Here is a 23,443-nt window from a genome sequence, read left to right on the forward strand (position 1 = left end):
CCCAAGCAAGCATACAAGGGTCAAAACTGCACTAATTTCCTCATTAAATTTGCTTAAAGGCCACAGAGAAATTTTCACAGTGCACTGATCAGCAACATTTCATGGTTAGAACAATCAACAGAGGCACTTTGTTTGTTGTCATGCACAAAGAAGGAAAGGTGTGTTACTTTAGCCGGTGTTTACCTTGCCTGCCTTCATTACATACTGAAGCACAGTTTTTGGCAGCTTTATGACAGACTTGGGCAAAGCCAGAACTGCGGACACAAACTTCCCGATAGCTCGCTATACAGGAGGGAGCACACAGGTGTAGAGAAGAAGGAAAGAGAGGAAACAGGTGGAGGGGGCACACAGTTAGGAAGAACATTTAGGTGAAGAGCGGGAGGAGTTGGGAAGAGAATACAGATGGAAGATGAAACGAGGTGGACACAGGGGTAGACAACAGGACACCATTGTGGAGGAGAGGACAGGGAAAACGTTAGAATAGTTCGGTAGGGAATACAGGTGTAAGGAAAAATGGCATGGAAAGCGTACACATTGGGAAAAGACAATCAGTGAAGACGCAGGACAATCAAAGCAAAGGTGGTTTGAACATATGTGGATGAAGAATAAATGTGGTATTGGAGAAAACACAGGTGGGTAGAGAACACAGGCAGAGACGAGTGCAGGGAAGATGCCACAGGTGGATTGGATAGATGGCAAGAAAGGATTCAAAAGAGAGGTAGGGGGAAGACAATTACAGACGGTCGGGAAGAGAGACAACAGGAAGCATGTGGAGAGAAGATACGAGCAGGGAGGAGACACAGGTGGAGAAGGTTAGTTAAGTCTGTTAGTCATACATCAGAGAAGTGGTGTTTGGTTATAAACATGTTAATAGACAAAAGATGAATACAATCATTAAAGGATCATTAAGAGTAGCACAGCATGTGATTAATGACTACAGTGTTTGTGTTGCTATTCTGCCAGAAACAACAATTTCATCTGTGGCACAGTTCGAATAAAGAAAACGCTGCTTAAAGGCCTACTGAAAGCCACTACTAGCGACCACGCAGTCTGATAGTTTATATATCAATGATGAAATCTTAACATTGCAACACATGCCAATACGGCCGGGTTAGATTAGTAAAGTGCAATTTTAAATTTCCCGCAAATTATTCTGCTGAAAACGTCTCGGCATGATGACGTTTGCGCGTGACATCACGGATTGTGCGGACATATTGGGACACCATTGTGGCCAGCTATTCGGTCGTCTGTTTTCATCGCAAAATTCCACAGTATTCTGGACATCTGTGTTGGTGAATCTTTTGCAATTTGTTTAATGAACAATGAAGACAGCAAAGAAGAAAGCTGTAGGTGGGAAGCGGTGTATTAGCGGCCGGCTGCAGCAACACAACCAGGAGGACTTTGAGTTGGATAGCAGACGCGCTACCGTGAGTACGCAGCTTTGGCTTCCAAACATTTGACCGCTTGCCCGTACGTGCGTGCCGCTATGTGCATGTCACGTACGTAACTTTGGGGAAATATATGTGCTGTATGAACTTTACGGAGGTGAACGGTACTTTGGGCTGTGGGATTGAGTGTGTTGTGCGGGTGTTTGAGTTGTATTGGTGGGTTATATGGACGGGAGGGGGGAGGTGTTTGTTATGCGGATTAATTTGTGGCATATTAAATATAAGCCTGGTTGTGTTGTGGCTAATAGAGTATATATATGTCTTGTGTTTATTTACTGTTTTAGTCATTCCCACCCGCCTCTCACAGCATCTTCCCTATCTGAATCGCTTCCACTGCCCTCTAATCCTTCACTCTAACTTTCCTCATCCACGAATCTTTCATCCTCGCTCAAATTAATGGGGTAATCGTCGCTTTCTCGGTCTGAATCGCTCTCGCTGCTGGTGGCCATGATTGTAAACAATGTGCAGATGTGAGGAGCTCCACAACGTGTGACGTCACGCTACTTCCGGTACAGGCAAGGCTTTTTTAGCAGCGACCAAAAGTTGCGAACTTTATCGTTGATGTTCTCTACTAAATCTTTTCAGCAAAAATATGGCAATATCGCGAAATGATCAAGTGTGACACATGGAATGGACCTGCTATCCCCGTTTGAATAAGAAAATGTCATTTCAGTAGGCCTTTAACATCTGAAAGGAACAAAAGGCATCTGCGCTCAATGCACCTGAAAGGCCGACTTCTTTGGCAGCTCCTCTTCCTTCTGCTCCTCCTCTTCGTCCTCCTCCTCGCTGTCCGTTTCAAACAAGTAATATTCGCCACTTCTAACCACTGAGAGGAACAGCACAGATCACTTTGGAGTTTCCACAACAACACAAAACACCAACAACATGGAGGGCTGCAAAGGGGACCCTCACTGAAGGAAAAAAAAGACGTCCAAACAAGTGAAAAACTGCAACTTGACACACTTAAAACATGTGACTAACAACGTGACTAACACGTGGCTAACAATGTGACTAACATGGCTACGAGCACAAAGCGCAGTGATGATTTGAGTCGACAGCAGAGTTAAAAGCAACAAGGCTGACTTGTGTCCTTGAACAGAAGTGTGGCTGGGTGGGAGGTGAAAGGGGGATGCTGGGATACGGCGAAATTATTTCAAGTGTTGGGGACAGGAAGGGGGAATGCAGTAGCAGACATGAGCGATAACCAAACAAGTAACCCAGGGGACATCACTAACTAACATGTTTAAATTAGGGCGGACTAAAAACAAATTGTTTACTCATGTGATTAATCACAAAAATTACATTAGTCATGTAACGTAGGGGTGTAACGGTACACAAAAATTTCGGTTCGGTACATACCTCGGTTTAGAGGTCACGGTTCGGTTCATTTTCGGTACAGTAAGAAAACAACAAAATATACATTTTTTGGTTATTTATAGAGATGTCCGATAATATCGGCCTGCCGATATTATCGGCCGATATATGCGTTAAAATGTAATATCGGAAATTATCGGTATCGTTTTTTTTATTATCGGTATCGTTTTTTTATTTTTTATTTTTTTATTAAATCAACATAAAAAACACAAGATACACTTACAATTAGTGTACCAACCCAAAAAACCTCCCTCCCCCATTTACACTCATTCACACAAAAGGGTTGTTTCTTTCTGTTATTAATATTCTGGTTCCTACATTATATATCAATACAGTCTGCAAGGGATACAGTCCGTAAGCACACATGATTGTGCGTGCTGCTGGTCCACTAATAGTACTAACCTTTAACAGTTAATTTGACTCATTTTCATTCATTACTAGTTTCTATGTAACTGTTTTTATATTGTTGTACTTTATTTTTTATTCAAGAAAATGTTTTTAATTTATTTATCTTATTTTACAAATTTTTTTAAAAAGTACCTTATCTTCACCATACCTGGTTGTCCAAATTAGGCATAATAATGTGTTAATTCCACAACTGCATATATCGGTTGATATCGGTATCGGTAATTAAAGAGTTGGACAATATTGGAATATCGGATATCGGCAAAAAGCCATTATCGGACATCCCTAGTTATTTATTTACCAAATTTGCAAAATCTTTCACCAAAAATATTTTTCTTAGTGGAATATTTGATGTGAAGTAATGGGAACCTTGGATAGGTCATTAATTCATAATAACATTCATTTTGATTCAATATTATGTTTGGAGCAATGACAGTTTGAAAGAAAAAAAAACAGCTTTGTTTTATTAGTCAGCATTGCAACTTTTTCTAAATTACATTTAACCTTTAAGCTTTTTTATTTCACTTTTGTTATGTTTTTGTTTATTTTAATAGTATTTTTATAATGCGCCGTGGGCCTTTAAAACATTAGCTGTGGACCGCAAATGGCCTCCGGGGCACACTTTTGACACCCCTGCTACAGATAATAAAAAATGAAATCTGATAAATCTATGAATAAAAAGCAGAGCCTGGCGACGCATGCGCGTTTATCATAACTCTCTCGCTCTCTCTGTCTCTGCCCCTCCCTCACGAACACTGCTGCGCGCACAATTTGTTTTGTTTTTAACCCCTTCTTAACCCTGAACGTACATTGAAAATACACGCAACCCTAACTCAAAATGCCAGACATTTGAGGCATTTAAGAAACTCCGCCCTGACAGCTCCGCAAAAGAGGACATGTCCCGTGAAAAGAGGACGTATGGTCGGTCTATCGTAGCTCGTTAGCTGCTAGCATGCCGTGTGTTGTGCCTCGGTGTGCATTGTTTACACAACGTGCGGTACGCTACCTAGTATGTCCGTGTGGAAACTCGTTCCGTACACCTCCGAACCGAACCGAAACCCCAGTACCGAAACGGTTCAATACAAATACACGCACCGTTACACCCCTAGTACGCAAATTATTCACGCAGTTTATTTTGAGTCTAAATGCTCCTTCACCTTAACTGCGGATGGTTACCTGAAAGGCGGTGCAGGTTGCTATACGGTCAGTGATCAATGCAGACAGCAGTGCAAAGATGTAAATGGTAAATGGGTTATACTTGTAAAGCGCTTTTCTACCTTCAAGGTACACAAAGCGCTTTGACACTATTTCCACATTCACCCATTCACACACACATTCACACACTGATGGCGGGAGCTGCCATGCAAGGCCCTAACCACGACCCATCAGGAGCAAGGGTGACGTGTCTTGCTCCAGGACACAACGGACGTGACGAGGTTGGTAGAAGGTGGGGATTGAACCAGGAACCCTCAGGTTGCTGGCACGGCCACTCTCCCAACTGCGCCACGCAGTTGGGAGAGTAAAACCGTTAGCAAGTTTTGAGCAAATTATTGATGGGCATTCAAATTAAACCTTTAAAAAATGTTCCTGGATGACCCTGACAATAAATATACCGTATTTTTCGGACTATATGTCGCACCGGCTGAAAATGCATACCGTATTTACTTGAATTGGCGCTGGGAATATGGTATTCGCATGCCTCGAATTACAGCCGGGTCAAACTCGTTTCGCAAAATAATTAGCGCAGGTTTGGCACTTCCGCCGGGTCAAATATGAGTCGTTAAATGACTCCCGCCTCATGGTGGTAGAGGGCGCTAGTGATCCTTCTTGCGACTGCTGGTACTGCAGAAGAGTGCTGCAGAAGAAGACAACCGGCAGCAAGAGTGCGCAGCCATTGTTTGCTTGGACTTTTACCATGGAGGATTACATATCTAAAATAAAACAGTTTTCTAAACTGGACTTTCAATCGAAGCAGGAGGTAATACTTAAAAGGAAGATCTCCATCGAGACAGAGAGACTTTTAAAACTGAAAAAAGATAAGGAAGACTTCTATATCGATGCTTTTCTTCAAAAGGAGCTGGCATGGACTCATTTATACCTAAAGGTAAGACAATAATAACGTTTTTTTTTAATTAAATGTGCTTTTCATGATAAGGTAAGCGCCGGAGTGAGAAGAGGTTTTAAAATAATTAGCGCATGCTTGGCCATCCCGCAGGCTTCTGGTAAGCGCCGGAGTGACAGGAGGTTTTAAATTAATTAGCGCCCCTGCGGCTATTCAAGGAAATGCGGTAATAAAGAAGGAAAAAAACATATAAGTCGCACTGGAGTATAAGTTGCACTTTTTGGGGAAATTTATTTAATAAAAGCCAACACCAAGAATAGACATTTGAAAGGCAATTTAAAATAAATAAAGAATAGTGAACAACAGGCTGAATAAGTGTACGTTATATGAGGCATAAATAACCAACTGAGAACGTGCCTGGTATGTTAACGTAACATATTATGGTAAGAGTCATTCAAATAACTATAACATATAGAACATGCTATACGTTTACCAAACAATCTGTCACTCCTAATCGCTAAATCCCATGAAATCTTACACGTCTAGTCTCTTACGTGAATGAGCTAAATAATATTATCTGATATTTTACGGTAATGTGTTAATCATTCCACATAAGTCGCTCCTGAGTATAAGTCGCACAAACTATGAAAAAAACTGACTTATAGTCCAAAAAATACGGTAAGTTCTACCTGCTGAATTTGACGGGTCACTTCCCTAACCGGTCCCCCAATGCCAGTGGATGGTAACATAAATACCTCAGTTTGCACCTTTAATTCCAGATCTGCAACAAAATGTGACTATTTCTTCCTTGACCTATGTGCCACAATTTTCCAAAGCGCCGTGGAAAGCAGTCATGCAGCTTTTGAGTGATGCTGCTAATGAACTGACCAAATGGCAATCAAAAGGTGCTAAACTTGTCTCGAGTAGGTAATAGGTGATCTTCCCTTGGCGATACTTGTTGGTCTGATCATGTCCGCGGGCAAAGAATGAAACCTTTAGAGCCTTCTGAGAATAAAGGCGAGAAGACTTCATATCTTTGCATGAAAATGTAAAAGTGAGCGATTCCCTACTGCGGGCTCCTCAGGCCGAGACAGAGGTACAAAATAATATAAACAAAACGCAACTCCAGCCGTTAGTCATTTTCTCGTAGTCCCCCATTCTTCTTGTGTCTATTTAAGGCGATGCCGTTGTGCTGCAACACACACGTAGTACATCATTTAAAGCTTCTAGTGCCTCTTCACGCGAGCACGGAGCGACAGTCAACGAGGGTCCTTAAATAGAGACAGAAAAAGACTAAAGTCTGGAGGGCGGCTGGTGCCTTCGGAGCCCTTTGACAGTCTGGGAATCCTCTGCGTTCTGGTCGAGGACACAAGGGCCAATGAGAGTGGAGGATGAGAAAAGAGGGGAGGCAGGTGGGGGGTCAACCTACTGGAAGCATGGTCAACCCACGGCCTCCACCAGAGCTTTTTTTTGGTCTTGGCTTTCGCTCGCTGTGCTCCTAAAATTTAACAAATACATCAGTGCAACATGTCATAAACAAAATGAACGTCAGAAAGACAATAAGGCGTAGCTACGTTCCTGCAGCAGCACTATCATCATAATCATCATCGGCAGCACATCATGTGACCGCCCTGTGGTAGAAGTGAGAGGCCCCCAGGGGCCTTCGTCATACCGTCATCGTCCTCCTCGGGCTGGACGAGCGTCTGTCCTTCTCCAGATCCCTGCACGATGTTCTGCATCTTCTCCTTGCCCCGCTTAAACTTTTGCTGCCTCACCTTAATGCGCTCCATCCTGGTGACACCACGGAGAAGAATGTCGTCAACGTGTGACACTAATGTGTTCTCATGCGAGAGTTGATGTTAAAAAGTGAGTGACGACGATCTGAAAACATCTACTGTTTTACACAATATACTTTTAACAGCATTCTGAATGATAAATCACTTAAATGAGGCCAGCTCCAGGGAGCCACTAGGGCGGCGCTAAAGAGCCACTGGTGGCTCGAAAGCCGCGCGTTGCCGACCCCCGACCTGGATGAATGAGAACATCTATAGACAACGATGTATTTCCCTACTTTTTAGCGCGGACACTTTTGCAAAAATCAAACTGGTCAAACTGGAAAAAGAACAAGAACAATACAAAAAAAGTAATAAGGTAGTAGTAGGTTAGGACAGTGTTTTTCAACCTTTTTTGAGCCAAGGCACATTTTTTGCGTTGAAAAAATCCGGAGGCACACCACCAGCAGAAATCACAAAAAAATGAAACGCAATTGACAGTAAAAAGTCGTTTTCGCAATTGTTGGATATGACTTTAAAGCATAACCAAGCATGCATCACTATAGCTCTTGTCTCAAAGTAGGTGTACTGTCACATCACGCCGTGACTTATTTGGAGTTTTTTTGCTGTATTCTTGTGTGTAGTGTTTTAGTTCTCGTCTTGCGCTCCTATTTTGGTGGCTTTTTCTCCTTTTTTGGTATTTTCCTGTATCAGTTTCATGTCTTCCTTTGAGCGATATTTCCCGCATCTACTTTGTTTTAGCAATCAAGAATATTTCAGTTGTTTTTATCCTTCTTTGTGGGGACATTGTTGATTGTCATGTTCGGATGTACATTGTGGACGCCGTCTTTGCTCCACAGTAAGTCTTTGCTGTCGTCCAGCATTCTCTTTTTGTTTACTTTGTAGCCAGTTCAGTCTTAGTTTCATTCTGCATAGCCTTCCCTAAGCCTCAATGCCTTTTCTTAGGGGCACTCACCTTTTGTTTATTTTTGGTTTAAACATTAGATACCTTTTTACCTGCACGCTGCCTCCCGCTGTTTCCGACATCTACAAAGCAATTAGCTACCGGCTGACACCTACTGATATGGAAGAGTATTACACGGTTACTCTGCCGAGCTCTAGACAGCACCGACACATAATTTGCAGACTATAATTACTGGTTTGCAAAAAATATTTTTAACCCAAATAGGTGAAATTAGATAATCAAGACGGTGTGCCGTGGCACAGTGGTTGAAAAACACTGGGTTAGGATACATAAAAAGAGACATTTAAAAAAAAAAAACAATTCTTACTGTCGCTTTAGCTGCTCTACAGATTTTCGCTCCTCCTCCAGTCGCTCTCGAACCGCCTTCACAATGGTGGCCTGAAAAAGCTCCGCCCCTCTGAGCGACAGACACACACATCAGCAACACAGTTGTGTAGACCACAACCAAGGCGGAACGATCCTCATTTTGGATCGGACCAAGTTGTACAAAAATCTCTGCATTTGTTCATTAACCTCTTAAGGCCCAAGCTGTTTGTTTACATGCTTCTTTTTTTTTATTTCTCTTTGCTATTTGGGCTTATTGGACCCTAATTAGAATAAAAACTAAGAATCATCTTTTGATATGATGTATTTAGTCCATAAGTACACAAACGTGTACTTCATGTTTAGTAACATGCTAATTCTTATTTTTACACTTTTTTTCTCCAAATTCCATTGTATGTTATACTCTTCTGACAACACCAGATGGCAGTATAAGTGTCCACATAAGTGGCCATAAGACCCCAATTCAGTAGTGTACACAATTTTGAAAATAAGAGCTAAAAGGTGCTGTCCACGCATGTGGCCACTAAGGCCTTTAGAGTTAAAATTAGGGATGTCCGATAATGGCTTTTTGCCGATATCCGATATTCCGATATTGTCCAACTCTTTAATTACCGATACAGATATCAACCGATACCGATATCAACCGATATTTGCAGTCGTGGAATTAACACATTATTATGCCTAATTTGGACAATCATGTATGGTGAAGATAAGGTACTTTTAAAAAAAAATAATAAAATAAGATAACTAAATTAAAAACATTTTCTTGAATAAAAAAGAAAGTAAAACAATATAAAAACAGTTACATAGAAACTAGTAATTAATGAAAATGAGTAAAATTAAGTGTTAAAGGTTAGTACTATTAGTGGAGCAGCAGCACGCACAATCATGTGTGCTTACGGACTGTATCCCTTGCAGACTGTATTGATATATATTGATATATAATGTAGGAACCAGAATATTGATAACAGAAAGAAATGGGGGGAGGGAGGTTTTTTGGGTTGGTGCACTAATCGTAAGTGTATCTTGTGTTTTTTATGTTGATTTAATAAAAATAAAAAAAATTAAAAACCGATACAGATAATAAAAAAACGATACTGATAATTTCCGATATTACATTTTAACGCATTTATCGGCCGATAATATCGGCAGGCCGATATTATCGGACATCCCTAGTTAAAATACATATTTTTAAAAAAATCAAATACCGAGCATACCAAAAGAGCGTACATACCTGCAAGCGAGGATCTGTGACGCTCGGATGTCAGCCACCACGTGAAGGAAGTAGTAGCTCATGAAGACGCGGCGCTGCAGCAGCAGGAAGGCAAAGCATATGCTGTCCCAGATGATGCCCGCCTCGTCGCTGGGAAGCTCGCACCTCTCGTCAGTGGCTGCACACACACACACACACACACACGCACACGCACGCACGCACACACACACACACACACACACACGTCAGTGCTCAGTCATGTTGTGGTGATGCCAAGGCGCATGCGCTCCTACTCAGGTGATCCTGGTTGGTGTCGATGTTGTACTCCTTGATGGTGCAGGCCAGACTGAAGAGCTGGATGAGCCAGCACTGCTTTGGGATCAAAGACTTGATGTAGCCGCACGCCAGGATCTGGGAACAACAGGTGTGTGAGTTGGACACTTCTTAACGTTAGAATGGAATGTCAAAAAAATAATTGCAGCAATCGACTAAATTCGCCAAAAAACATAACATTCTCGGTGAAGGTAATTATTAGAGATGTCCGATAATGGCTTTTTTGCCGATATCAGATATTCCGATATTGTCCAACTCTTAATTAACGATTCCGAAATCAACCGATACCGATATATACAGTCGTGGAATTAACACATTATTATGCCTCATTTTGTTGTGATGCCCCGCTGGATGCATTAAACAATGTAACAAGCTTTTCCAAAATAAATCAACTCAAGTTATGGAAAAAAAATGCCAACATGGCACTGCCATATTTATTATTGAAGTCACAAAGTGCATTATTTTTTTTAACATGCCTCAAAACAGCAGCTTGGAATTTGGGACATGCTCTCCCTGAGAAGTAGCAGGGGTGTATATCGTAGCGTCCCGGGAGAGTTAGTGCTGCAAGGGGTTCTGGGTGTTTGTTCTGTTGTGTTTATGTTGTGTTACGGTGCGGATGTTCTCCCGAAATGTGTTTGTCATTCTTGTTTGGTGTGGGTTCACAGTGTGGCGCATATTTGTAACAGTGTTAAAGTTGTTTATACGGACACCCTCAGTGTGACCTGTATGGCTGTTGACCAAGTATGCCTAGCATTCACTTGTGTGTGTGAAAAGCCGTAGATATTATGTGACTGGGCTGGCACGCAAAAACTGAAATACATGTAAGATTAAATACCGGTATATCAAATAAGGGTGATATTTGCTTATTTTCTGTCTGATAAGATAATTCTTCTCACTAAGCAGATTTTATGTTAGAGTGTTTTACTTGTTTTAAGGGTTTTGGTCCTAAATGATCTCAGTAAGATATAACAGCTTGTTGCTGAGATGTTATGACCTATATTGAGTAAAACATGCTTGAAACTAGAATATCAACTGTTGCAAAGCTGTGTCATCAACACTCACAAGTATAAAACTACTTTTTCAAAGTAATAATTTCTTACTTCAAGCATGTAAAAAAGAAAATCATGACTTTGACACAATTGTGTCTCATAATTAAAACAGATGACAGCCAAATGGACTTTGCTGTTTTATTTTCAATGAAACAATAGAAAATACGTACTCATATAGTAGTACAGTAATTATTAGTGAGAATATACTTATTTTGAGGTATTTTTGGGTTCATTGAGGTTAGTTAATTTGACTTGTTTTGGAAAGTCTTGACAAGCCAAATGTTCTTGTTCTATTGGCAGATAATTTTGCTAAATCCAAAGACAATACCCCCAATTTTTGTTTAGTTTTTTCTTGTTTTTGAACACTGACTTTTTGCAGTGTGCCTTTAAGGCACGCCCCCAATATTGTTGTCTGGGTGGAAATAGGGAGAAATTCGGGAGAATGGTTGCCCCAGGAGATTTTCAGGAAGGGCACTGAAATTCGGGAGTCTCCCGGGAAAATCGGGAGAATTGGCAAGTATGACGGGGAGACGCAACTGCTCTGTACTTCTCCCTACGTCCGTGTACACAGCGGCGTTTTAAAAAGTCATACATTTTACTTTTTGAAACCGATAATTTCCGATATTACATTTTAAAGCATTTATCGGCCGATAATATCGTCAGTCTGTTATTATCGGACATCTCTAGTAATTATGTTTTATATCTATTATAACAATTATAGCGTCACTACTAGGGATGTCCGATAATATCGGCCGTCCGATATTATCGGACATCCCTAGTAGTGACGCTATAATTGTTATAATAGATATAAAACATAATTACTAGAGATGTCCGATAAATGCTTTAAAATGTAATATCGGAAATTATCGGTATCTGTTTCATAATTATCAGTATCTGTTTCAAAAAGTAAAATGTATGACTTTTTAAACGCCGCTGTGTACACGGACGTAGGGAGAAGTACAGAGCGCCAATAAACCTTAAAGGCACTGCCATTGCGTGTCGGCCCAATCACATAATATCTACGGCTTTTCATACACACAAGTGAATGCAACGCATACTTGGTCAACAGCCATACAGGTCACACTGAGGGTGACCGTATAAACAACTTTAACACTGTTACAAATATGCGCCACACTGTGAACCCACACCAAAGAAGAATGACAAACACATTTCGGGAGAACGTCCGCACCGTAACACAGCATAACAAATACCCAGAATCCCTTGCAGCACTAACACTTCTGGGAAGCTACAATATAAACCCCCGCTACCCCTCCCCCACCTCAACCCCGCCCACCTCAACCTCCTCATGCTCCCAAATTCCAAGCTGCTGTTTTGAGGCATGTTAAAAAAAATAATGCACTTTGTGACTTCAATAATAAATATGGCAGTGCCATGTTGGCATTTTTTTCCATAACTTGAGTTGATTTATTTTGGAAAACCTTGTTACATTGTTTAATGCATCCAGCGGGGCATCACAACAAAATTACGCATAATAATGTGTTAATTCCACGACTGTATATAATGGTATTGGTTGATATCGGTATCAGTAATTAAGAGTTGGACAATATCGGAATATCGAATATCGGTAAAAAAGCCATTATCGGACATCTCTAGTCACTACTGTATGATCAACTTTGTATTACTAATCACTAATAGAGTACTTGTAACTGCTTACTCACGGACAAAATGTTCTTCATGGTGATGACAAATATGTTGTAGGCGATCAGGAAGTCCCAGTAGTGGAGGATCTTCTTGATAGGCTTGAGCAAGAGTTCGCCGCCAAAGAGCAGGAAGTAGAAACACGCCACCAAGTAGCCCATGCAAAAAACACTGATGCGCGTGGTGCCCGTGATGAAGATGATGGTCAGCACGAACCAGAACAGGTAGCTGAACGTGATGACTTTCAACATGTCCAGGTAGGACCTGGTGAGACAAAAAAAGGGGCGACGGCTAAAGCGCTGACTTCAAACCTGCACTTCATCCGAGCATCTTGGCTCACATTACAGCTTTGATACAAAGAAAATAAACCTGCGTCTTGAAATAGAACCTTTTAGTCGAGCCTGTTGGCATGCTTATGACCCAGCTGAGTGGACGCTCGCAGGGGATTGTGTGGGTGTGTGTGTGTGTGTGTGTGTTATTGGCATGTGTATGGATGCTGCGCTCTACCATTATACACTATATCAGGGCTGGGCAATTATTTTGACTCAGGGGCCAAATTTAGAGAAAAAAATGTCTGGGGGCCGGTATATCTGCTTATTAGGGACACTAATACAAACACTCATATACCCAGAATGTACATGAAAATAAAGAACGCGGGATTTACAATATTAACTATGAAGGATAAAACACTGAATATTGACAACATATGAACGTCACACCCTCTCTCGATCGACATTATTTTACAGTCAAGCGAAACGCAACAGAAATGCAACAAACACAGCGAAATATGAACACGAAGGGTAAAAAAAACACCTACAATCTGATATATCTGATACATCACTAAGCTTTAGAACTTTGTTGTAAAAATCTCCTTCCGTGTCTGTCACTGACACCCGCATCTCAGGCTGGCCGCTCTGGAAACACTGTGTTGAAACTAGGGGTGTGGGAAAAAATTGGATTCGAATTCGAATCGCGATTCTCATGTTGTGCGATTCAGAATCTATTCTCATTTTTAAAAAATCGATTATTTTTTTATATGTTTTTTTTTTTTTTCTTTAATTAATCAATCCAACAAAACAATACACAGCAATACCATAACAATACAATCCAATTCCAAAAGCAAACCCGACCCAGCAACACTCAGAACTGCAATAAACAGAGCAATTGAGAGGAGACACAAACACCACACGGAACAAACTAAAAGTAGTGAAACAAAAATGAATATGATCAACAACAGTATCAATATTAGTAACAATTTCAACATAGCAGTGATTAAAAATCCCTCATTGACATTATCATTAGACATTTATAAACAAAAAGAACAATAGTGTCACAGTGGCTTACACTTGTATCGCATCCCATAAGCTTGACAACACACTGTGTCTAAAATTTTCATAAAAATAAAAGAAGTCATATTTTTGGTTCATTTAATAGTTAAAACAAATGTACATTATTGCAATCAGTTGATAAAACATTGTCCTTTACAATTATAAAAGCTTTGTACAAAAATCTACTACTCTACTTGCATGTCAGCAGACTGGGGTAGATCCTGCTGAAATCTATGTATTCCATGAATAGACAATCCTTTTGAATCGGGAAAATATTGTTTTTGAATCGAGAATCATGTTGAATTGAAAAAAAAAAAATCGATTTTGAATCGAATCGTGACCCCAAGAATCGATATTGAATCGAATCGTGGGACACCCAAAGATTCACAGCCCTAGTGGAAACGCTCCCCACCCACTAGAGATGCGCGGATGGGCAATTATTTCATCCGCAACCGCATCACAAAAGTCGTCATCCACCCGCCATCCACCCGAACTAACATTTTATCAAAACCACAACCACCCGCCACCCACCCGTTGTTATATATCTAATATAGACGATGCAAGGCATTCCTGTTAAAGAAAGGAGACTGATCCAATGCAGCAGAGACATTCAATGCGTGCCAAAAAATACATAGTAAAATGTTGTTACCCACATACGTAAAACAAGCAGCACTCTTTGAAACAGGCAATTATTCATCAGGCACTGCTGCAGCTGTCACGCCAAATTTCTTCCCCCTACAAAAACCTTCCCCCCGCCCCATTTACTTCCGTGGTCATTGACAGCGATCGATAGCACTTCGGCTTTGACTGCCCGTCGCTGGAAGGATACTTCGTCTTTGACAGCTGCTGGAATCTGAAGAAATCGATTATTGTTTTTTTTTGGTACAGGCGCGAAACAGGACAGTCGCGTGCGGGTTAAGGACCCCCGGCAACTTTGTGACTTTATTGGACACAGCCCCGGAAGTAAATGGGGGGGGGGAGGCTTTTGTAGGGGGAAGAAATTTGGCGTGACAGCTGCAGCAGTGCCTGATGAATAATTGCCTGTTTCAAAGAGTGCTGCTCGTTTTTCGTATGTGGGTAGCAACATTTAACTATGTATTTTTTTTCTTCTGAATTGGTTCAACCGCCACCCGCCCGAATCTATTTAAAATCTATTTTTTTCGTCATGCATCCGCCCGACCCGCGGATTATCCGCGGAGTCCGCGGTTGTGTCCGCAAACCGCGCATCTCTACCACCCACACTGCTTGGTGCCTCGTCTGAGCTTCTGTGACTTAGATCAGTGGTTCTCAAATGGGGGTACGTGTACCCCTGGGGGTACTTGAAGGTATGCCAAGGGGTACGTGAGATTTTTTAAAAATATTCTAAAAATAGCAACAATTCAAAAATCCTTTCTAAATATATTTATTGAATAATTCTTCAACAAAATATGAATGTAAGTTCATAAACTGAACATCAAATCAAGTAGGCTATTCCATTCATTACCGTAAAGCCAGAGTTTCCCCAATGCCATAATGGTTTGACCCTCACTAAAATGTCTGTCAAAAAGAACTGTGAAAAGAAATGCAACAATGCAATATTCAGTGTTGACAGCTAGATTTTTTGTGGACATGTTCCATAAATATTGATGTTAAATATTTCTTTTTTTGTGAAGAAATGTTTAGAATGAAGTTCATGAATCCAGATGGATCTCTATTACAATCCCCAAAGAGGGCACTTTAAGTTGATGATTACTTCTATGTGTAGAAATCTTTATTTATAATTAAATCACTTGTTTATTTTTCAACAAGTTTTTAGTTATTTGTATATCTTTTTTTCTAAATAGTTCAAGAAAGACCACAACAAATGAGTAATATTTTGCACTGTTATACCATTTAATAAATCATAAACTGATGACATAGTGCTGTATTATACTTCTGTATCTCTTTTCTTCAACCAAAAATGCTTTGCTCTGATTAGGGGGTACTTGAATTAAAAAAATGTTTAGAGGGGGTACATCACTGAAAAAAGGTTGAGAACCACTGACTTAGATGACCATAGTAACTAATTAGATGACCATAGTAACTAATTAGATGACCATAGTAACTAGTATATCATGCAAAAGCGCAGATTCCAAGCATTGAAATACTCTTTATATTTCAAGATTTACGGTTATTTAAAAACATCACTGCACATCATAGTGGCAGCTACAGTTTCCATCTTAAAGATCTAAAAAATATTTTGGGAATGTCCGGCGGGCCAGATTGAAAAGCTTAACGGGCCGCATGTGGCCCCCGGGCCTTAATTTGCCCAGGTCTGCACTATATGATGGATGCGGTGAAACGATAGGAAGCAGCATTCATTTGATGGCCCTGGCACCAACAACACCGTTGAGATGATCAATTGCTGCCTTGATGGGTTAGCGAGAAAATACCTTTTCCATACTTGAAAGCTATTTATTGAGTTACAGCACAGGGCAAAAGTGCCTAAGTAGCGCAGTGACCGACAGAGTGTTTTTACGGATTATGGATTTCTCTCCCCCCCCCCTCCGCGTGTCCGTTATTCGATCCTGGCGGGTGGGGGGTGTGCGTGCGAAAGGATGGAATAAGTGCAGAGAGGTTTTGGTGTGCGGCCTTGTTGATGGACACAGAGTGCGTAAATAAAAGACATGTCCACTTTGTGCATCAAAACAGTGGAACGTGAAGCGCCGAGGGGATCAATAGGAGCAGACTGACCGGTCGGTATGCAATCTCGGCCTTTTCTAACTCCATCTGGCCTGTACCTCAAGGAGTCGAGTGACGTATACATCAAGACCAGGTTTGTCGTGGGGAAAAACAAGACCAGACGAAGTGGCTTGTCCCTCACTTTCCAGTTTGTTGGTTTTGCTTCTTTTTTGTGTGTAAGTGATGATAATAAGCCAAAGTAGATCATGTCAATGATGACAACAGAAATTAAAACTACAAAGTAGAGATGTCCGATAATATCGGCCTGCCGATATTATCGGCCGATATATGCGTTAAAATGTAATATCGGGAATTATCGGTATCGTTTTTTTTATTATCGGTATCGTTTTGTTTTTTTAAATATTTTTTTATTAAATCAACATAAAAAACACAAGATACACTTACAATTAATGCACCAACCCAAAAAACCTCCCTCCCCCATTTACACTCATTCACACAAAAGGGTTGTTTCTTTCTGTTATTAATATTCTGGTTCCTACATTATATATCAATATATATCAATACAGTCTGCAAGGGATACAGTCCGTAAGCACACATGATTGTGCGTGCTGCTGGTCCACTAATAGTACTAACCTTTAACAGTTAATTTTACTAATTTTCATTCATTACTAGTTTCTATGTAACTGTTTTTATATTGTTTTACTTTCTTTTTTATTCAAGAATATGTTTTTAATTTATTTATCTTATTTTACTAATTTTTTAAAAAAGTACCTTATCTTCACCATACCAAATTAGGCATAATAATGTGTTAACTCCACGACTGCATATATCGGTTGATATCGGTATCGGTAATTAAAGAGTTGGACAATATCGGAATATCGGATATCGGCAAAAAGCCATTATCGTACATCCCTACTACAAAGCATTCAGACAGCACAGACCTCCGCCAGGCTCTATCTTCCCATCCTAAATACTTCCCCTATGCCAGTGGTTCTTAACCTTGTTGGAGCAACCGAACCCCACCAGTTTCATATGCGTATTCACAGAACCCTTCTTTAGTGATAAATAAAATGGGTTTTTTTTCAAATTCAAGACAAAGTTATATGTTTTTGGTAACACTTTAGTATGGGGAACATATTCTAAGTAACAAAGACTTAATTTAGAGTTATTTGGACACTAAGGGAACATATTCTAAGTCAGGGGTCACCAACCTTTTTGAAAGCAAGAGCTACTTCTTGGGTACTGATTAATGCGAAGGGCTACCAGTTTGATACACACTTAAATAAATTGCCAGAAATAGCCAATTTGCTCAATTTACCTTTAACTCTATGTTATTATTAATAATTAATGATATTTACACTTAATTGAACGGTTTAAAAGAGGACAAAACACGAAAAAAATGACAATTAAATTTTGAAACATAGTTTATCTTCAATTTCGACTCTTTAAAATTCAAAATTCAACCGAAAAAAAGAAGAGAAAAACTAGCTAATTCGAATCTTTTTGAAAAAAATTTAAAAAAGAATTTATGGAACATTAGTAATTTTTCCTGATTAAGATTAATTTTAGAATTTTGATGACATATTTTAAATAGGTTAAAATCCAATCTACACTTTGTTAGAATATATAACAAATTGGACCAAGCTATATTTCTAACAAAGACAAATTATTTCTTCTAGATTTTCCAGAACAAAAATTTTAAAAGAAATTCAAAAGACTTTGAAATAAGATATAAATTTGATTCTACAGATTTTCTAGATTTGCCAGAATAATATTTTTGAATTTTAATCATAATAAGTTTGAAGAAATATTTCACAAATATTCTTCGTCGAAAAAACAGAAGCTAAAATGAATTATTAAATTAAAATGTATTTATTATTCTTTACAATAAAAAAAATAAATTTACTTGAACATTGATTTAAATTGTCAGGAAAGAAGAGGAAGGAATTTAAAAGGTAAAAAAGGTATATGTGTTTAAAAATCCTAAAATCATTTTTAAGGTTGTATTTTTTCTCTAAAATTGTCTTTCTGAAAGTTATAAGAAGCAAAGTAAAAAAATTAATGAATTTATTTAAACAAGTAAAGACCAAGTCTTTAAAACATTTTCTTGGATTTTCAAATTCTATTTGAGTTTTGTCTCTCTTAGAATTAAAAATGTCGGGCAAAGCGAGACCAGCTTGCTAGTAAATAAATACAATTTAAAAAATAGAGGCAGCTCACTGGTAAGTGCTGCTATTTGAGCTATTTTTAGAACAGGCCAGCGGGCTACTCATCTGGTCCTTGCGGGCTACCTGGTGCCCACGGGCACCGCGTTGGTGACCCCTGTTCTAAGTAATAAAGACTTAATTTAGAGTTATTTGGTTAGGGTCAGGGTTAGAGGGTTAGGGCAGTGGTTCTCAAATGGGGGTACGCGTACCCCTGGGGGTACTTGAAGGTATGCCAAGGGGTACGTGAGATTTTTTTTTAAATGTCTGTCAAAAAGAACTGTGAAAAGAAATGCAACAATGCAATATTCAGTGTTGACAGCTAGATTTTTTGTGGACATGTTCCATAAATATTGATGTTAAAGATTTCTTTTTTTGTGAAGAAATGTTTAGAATGAAGTTCATGAATCCAGATGGATCTCTATTACAATCCCCAAAGAGGGCACTTTAAGTTGATGATCACTTCTATGTGTAGAAATTTTATTTATAATTGAATCACTTGTTTATTTTTCAACAAGTTTTTAGTTATTTTTATATCTTTTTTTCCAAATAGTTCAAGAAAGACCACAACAAATGATCAATATTTTGCACTGTTATACAATTTAATAAATCAGAAACTGATGACATAGTGCTGTATTTTACTTCTTTATCTCTTTTTTTCCAACCAAAAATGCTTTGCTCTGATTAGGGGGTACTTGAATTAAAAAAATTTTCACAGGGGGTACATCACTGAAAAAAGGTTGAGAACCACTGGGTTAGGGTTATAATAAGGCCATGCCGAATAAGGCATTAATAAGTACTTAATAATGACTAGTTAATAGCCAATATGTTACTAATTTGCATGTTAATAAGCAACTAATTAATGGTGAATATGTTCCCCATACTAAAGTGTTACCATGTATTTTACTGGTGCATAAAGTTAACCGTGCATGAACATCACCTTGTTCAAAGAACAAAACCAACACAGTGCATAAACTCACAACAAATTACACACCTGCAAATCAGTCAGCTGTTGCCGTATCCGTAATACGCCGATAGGGAGAAGTTTGTATTCACACGATGATTCGGGTGGGTTTTGACCTCCGCCGAACCCCTAGGGTTCGATCGAACCCAGGTTAAGAACCACTGCCCTATCCTTTGAAAAAATCCTGAATCCAAAGGGTGATCCGGATCAGCCTCAAAAGTCAATCACTTGTTCCTTATGCCATTTTTCACATTTCCTCTTTAATCAAAATGAGCTCGTAGCTTTTTGAGCTATGTTGCTAACTAACAAACCGATAGACTGACAAGTAAACCTCAGCAAATTCAAGGATATATTAAATTGTCAAGTCCGTGCACGTTTGTTTTGTTTGTCAGTCGCTTCGAAACAGGCTGCAAAAGGGTTTAAACTCTGTGCACTGCGTGGCTCGGGTGGATCAAGCGGCCGTGCCAGCAACTTGAGGGTTCCTGGTTCGATCCCCAGCTTACGCCATTCTAGTCACGTCCGATGGGTCGTGGGAAGTGACCCATCAAATAGAACTTATATTTATTGTCAGAGTGTCATCCAGGAACATTTTTAAATGTTACATTTGAATGCCCATCATTAATTTGCTCAAAACTTGCTAAAGGTTTTATTTAGAGTCAAATCGAGGTGCAGTTTGGAGTGAAATTTGCCAGCTAGCACACTCGTCGCAGTCTTGTTGCGGTCCCGTCCCCAACTGGGAGAGTGGCCGTGCCAGCAACCTGAGGGTTCCTGGTTCAAGCCCCACCTTCTACCAACCGCGTCACGTCCGTTGTGTCCTTGAGCAAGACACTTCACCCTTGCTCCTGATGGGTCGTGGCTAGGGCCTTGCATGGAAGCTCCCGCCATCAGTGTGTGAATGGGTGAATGTGGTAATAGTGTCATAGCGCTTTGAGTACCTTGAAGGTAGAAAAGCGCTATATAAGTATAACCCATTTACATTTGCATCGATCCCAGATTAATAAACTGAGTGAACCCTCTTGTCAGTCATCCACTCTTCGGTTCTGTAGGTACACAACAAGTTCAGCCTTGTAACATAAACGTAAGGTTAGCGTCGGAGAAATGATCCAAACCACCCCCGAAATCTAAACACTTTTCACTTACCCCATTTTTGACATTTCTAAAGGTTTCACAAAAATGGGACCATATCTTTTTGAGTTATGTAGCTAACCAACTAGCTAACTGACAAACAATGATACAAAATCTCCAGGCGGAGGTAAAAATGAACTTATTAACAAGGGTGGTACTCAACTAAGATTTACCATACACATACATTACTTGTACTGTATAACATCATTTATGCTTACATAACAAATAAAGGTTCTGTTTGCAATTTTACGAGCACCCTAGAGGGCACTAATTCTCTAAAGTATTGTAAGCATTAGATGCCGTTCGCTTACGATGTAAACCAGACCTGGGCAAATTAAGGCCCGGGGGCCACATGCGGCTTTTCAATCTGGCCCGCCGGACATTCCCAAATATTTATTTACATCTTTAAGATGGAAAGTGTAGCTGCCATTATGATGTGCAGTCATGTTTTCTAATGACCGGAAGTCTTCAACTATACAAAGTATTTCAATGGTTGGAATCTGCACTTTTGCATGATATACTAGCTACTATGGTCATCTAATTAGTTACTATGGTCATCTAATTATTTGCTATGGTAATATAAGTCACAGCAGCTCACACGAGGCACCAAGCAGTGTGGGTGGGGAGCGTTTCCACAGAGTGTTCATATTTTGCTGTGTTTGTTGCATTTTTGTTGTGTTTCGCTTGATTGTAAAATATCTTGATGGTGAGGGGGTGTGACGTTCATATGTTGTCAATATTCAGTGTTTTATCCTTCATAGTTAATGTTGTAAGTCCCACATTCTTTATTTTCATGTACATTCTGGGTGTCTCATTCAGTAAAAAAAAATTAAATTCCATTCCGTTTTTTCAGGCGGTCTGTCATAACGTTTTTAGCATTCAATCAGACATGAATAATAATAATAATAATAGATTTTATTTGTAAAAAGCACTTTACATTGAGCAAAAAACCTCAAAGTGCTACAGTGTATTAAAAAAAAAAAATTAAAAGATGATACAAATAAATAAAAATAAAAACTAGAACAGCCTAATATCTAGAACTAGTATGCATATATCTAAAAGAAAATGGCTTTTTTAAAAAGAAGGGTTTTTAAGCCTTTTTTAAAAGCATCCGCAGTCTGTGGTACCCTCAGGTGGTCAGGGAGAGCGTTTCACTGACTGGGAGCGGCGGAGCAGAAAGCCCCTCACATTATTGTGAGTTTTTGTATTAGTGTTTCTAAAAATAGATATACCGGCCCCAAAACACATTTCTTTCTCTAAATTTGGCCCCCTGAGTCAAAATAATTGCCCAGGCCTGATGTAAACTATGCCCTATGGAACTCACACGCGTTAGTGTTTAGACAGTATTTTCACATACTTTGCAGATTCTAAATACAATTGGATATGGTTTAACAGATACAATCAAACACAATTATAAAGTCAACTTGCTTTTATAATAATAATAATAATAATAATACCTGGGATTTATATAGCGCTTTTCTAAGTACCCAAAGTCGCTTCACATGTTTAAAACCCGTCATTCATTCACACCTGGTGGTGGTAAGCTACTTTCGTAGCCACAGCGGCCCTGGGGTAGACTCTATTGGTACTTCAACCACCTGTCTGCAAATGTAGTTAATGTTGTATTTGTGAATCTTTTCTCTTTATTCCTCTCTTTTCTATTTGGGTTGCAGATGAACTTTGCATATTTCATTTTCTGACATTGTTGTTTTGTAATACAAAAGTAAAAAGAAGTTAACCAATTCCCAACCGTACAAACTGTGGGAAGCAGATCAGAATCATATCCATATTTAAGTGTTACTTCTTTCTAAACTCCTATAGTCATATAAAGAATAGCTAGTATTCTTCCTTCTTTTGAGTCTCATAGTAAGGTGTCGGCCTTCTAGATTGGAATGTGTCAGAGTAGAGATAACTCGGAGTAGTCTAAACAAAGGGAGTGGGGGCGAGGGACAGAGTGAAGATCACAGGACTTCCGGGGGTTTGAGGGGAGACCTATCTGGACCGGGCTGGGGAACGCTGGTGTGCTAGATTGGTCTCACGTTTGTCCTCTAAGCTTGGAGAATAAACCACAAAATACCAATTTCTGCCTGGTGATTGAATATAAACATCAGCTTATGTGCCATAAAAGAATCTGGGAGAGACTAGCAATTTGAATTCCCCGGAGGAAAATCTGGTCAACGCAACAAAACTTAAAGGCATTCGGATTTAAGGGGTCCCCTGTATAAGTATGCCAATGAGTCGGGTTCATTCGGTTTCATAGATTTGTCTGACTGACTTTTTAGATCATTTGTCATGAAAACAAGCAGAACAACAGAGGAAAAAAACATCGATAATGTCACTGTCAAACATGACTGGACAAGGCTGGATGAAGTGGCTGTGGAAAAGGAGGCGGAAAATCCTAAATCAATGTTGTCTACAAGCATAATGTAAGTACACTGCAAAAACTGAAATCTAAGTAAGATGAAATATCTCAAATAAGGGTGATATTTGCTTATTTTCTGTCTGATAAAAAAATTCTTCTCATTAAGCAGATTTTA

At 39.5% G+C, this 23,443-nt stretch overlaps 1 protein-coding gene across 3 annotated transcripts in view; it reads right to left on the reverse strand.

The window, feature by feature from the left end:
• The window catches only part of LOC133631151 (piezo-type mechanosensitive ion channel component 2), a 258,049-nt gene that overhangs the window by 56,669 nt on the left and 177,937 nt on the right, over positions 1-23,443 (reverse strand). For 2 of the 3 annotated variants that reach the window (XM_062023258.1, XM_062023256.1), the window contains exons 26-33: positions 12,645-12,888; positions 9,877-9,994; positions 9,605-9,761; positions 8,354-8,443; positions 6,962-7,080; positions 6,719-6,787; positions 2,171-2,274; positions 184-282 (exon numbers count right to left, since the gene is read on the reverse strand). In XM_062023258.1, coding sequence (XP_061879242.1) covers positions 184-282; positions 2,171-2,274; positions 6,719-6,787; positions 6,962-7,080; positions 8,354-8,443; positions 9,605-9,761; positions 9,877-9,994; positions 12,645-12,888 — 1,000 coding nt within the window. The remainder of the gene's footprint in view (positions 1-183; positions 283-2,170; positions 2,275-6,718; positions 6,788-6,961; positions 7,081-8,353; positions 8,444-9,604; positions 9,762-9,876; positions 9,995-12,644; positions 12,889-23,443) is intronic. The other variant, XM_062023257.1, reaches the window with a different exon arrangement.

The sequence above is a fragment of the Entelurus aequoreus genome, linkage group LG16 (genome assembly GCF_033978785.1).
Source record: "Entelurus aequoreus isolate RoL-2023_Sb linkage group LG16, RoL_Eaeq_v1.1, whole genome shotgun sequence".
Lineage (NCBI taxonomy): Eukaryota > Metazoa > Chordata > Actinopteri > Syngnathiformes > Syngnathidae > Entelurus > Entelurus aequoreus.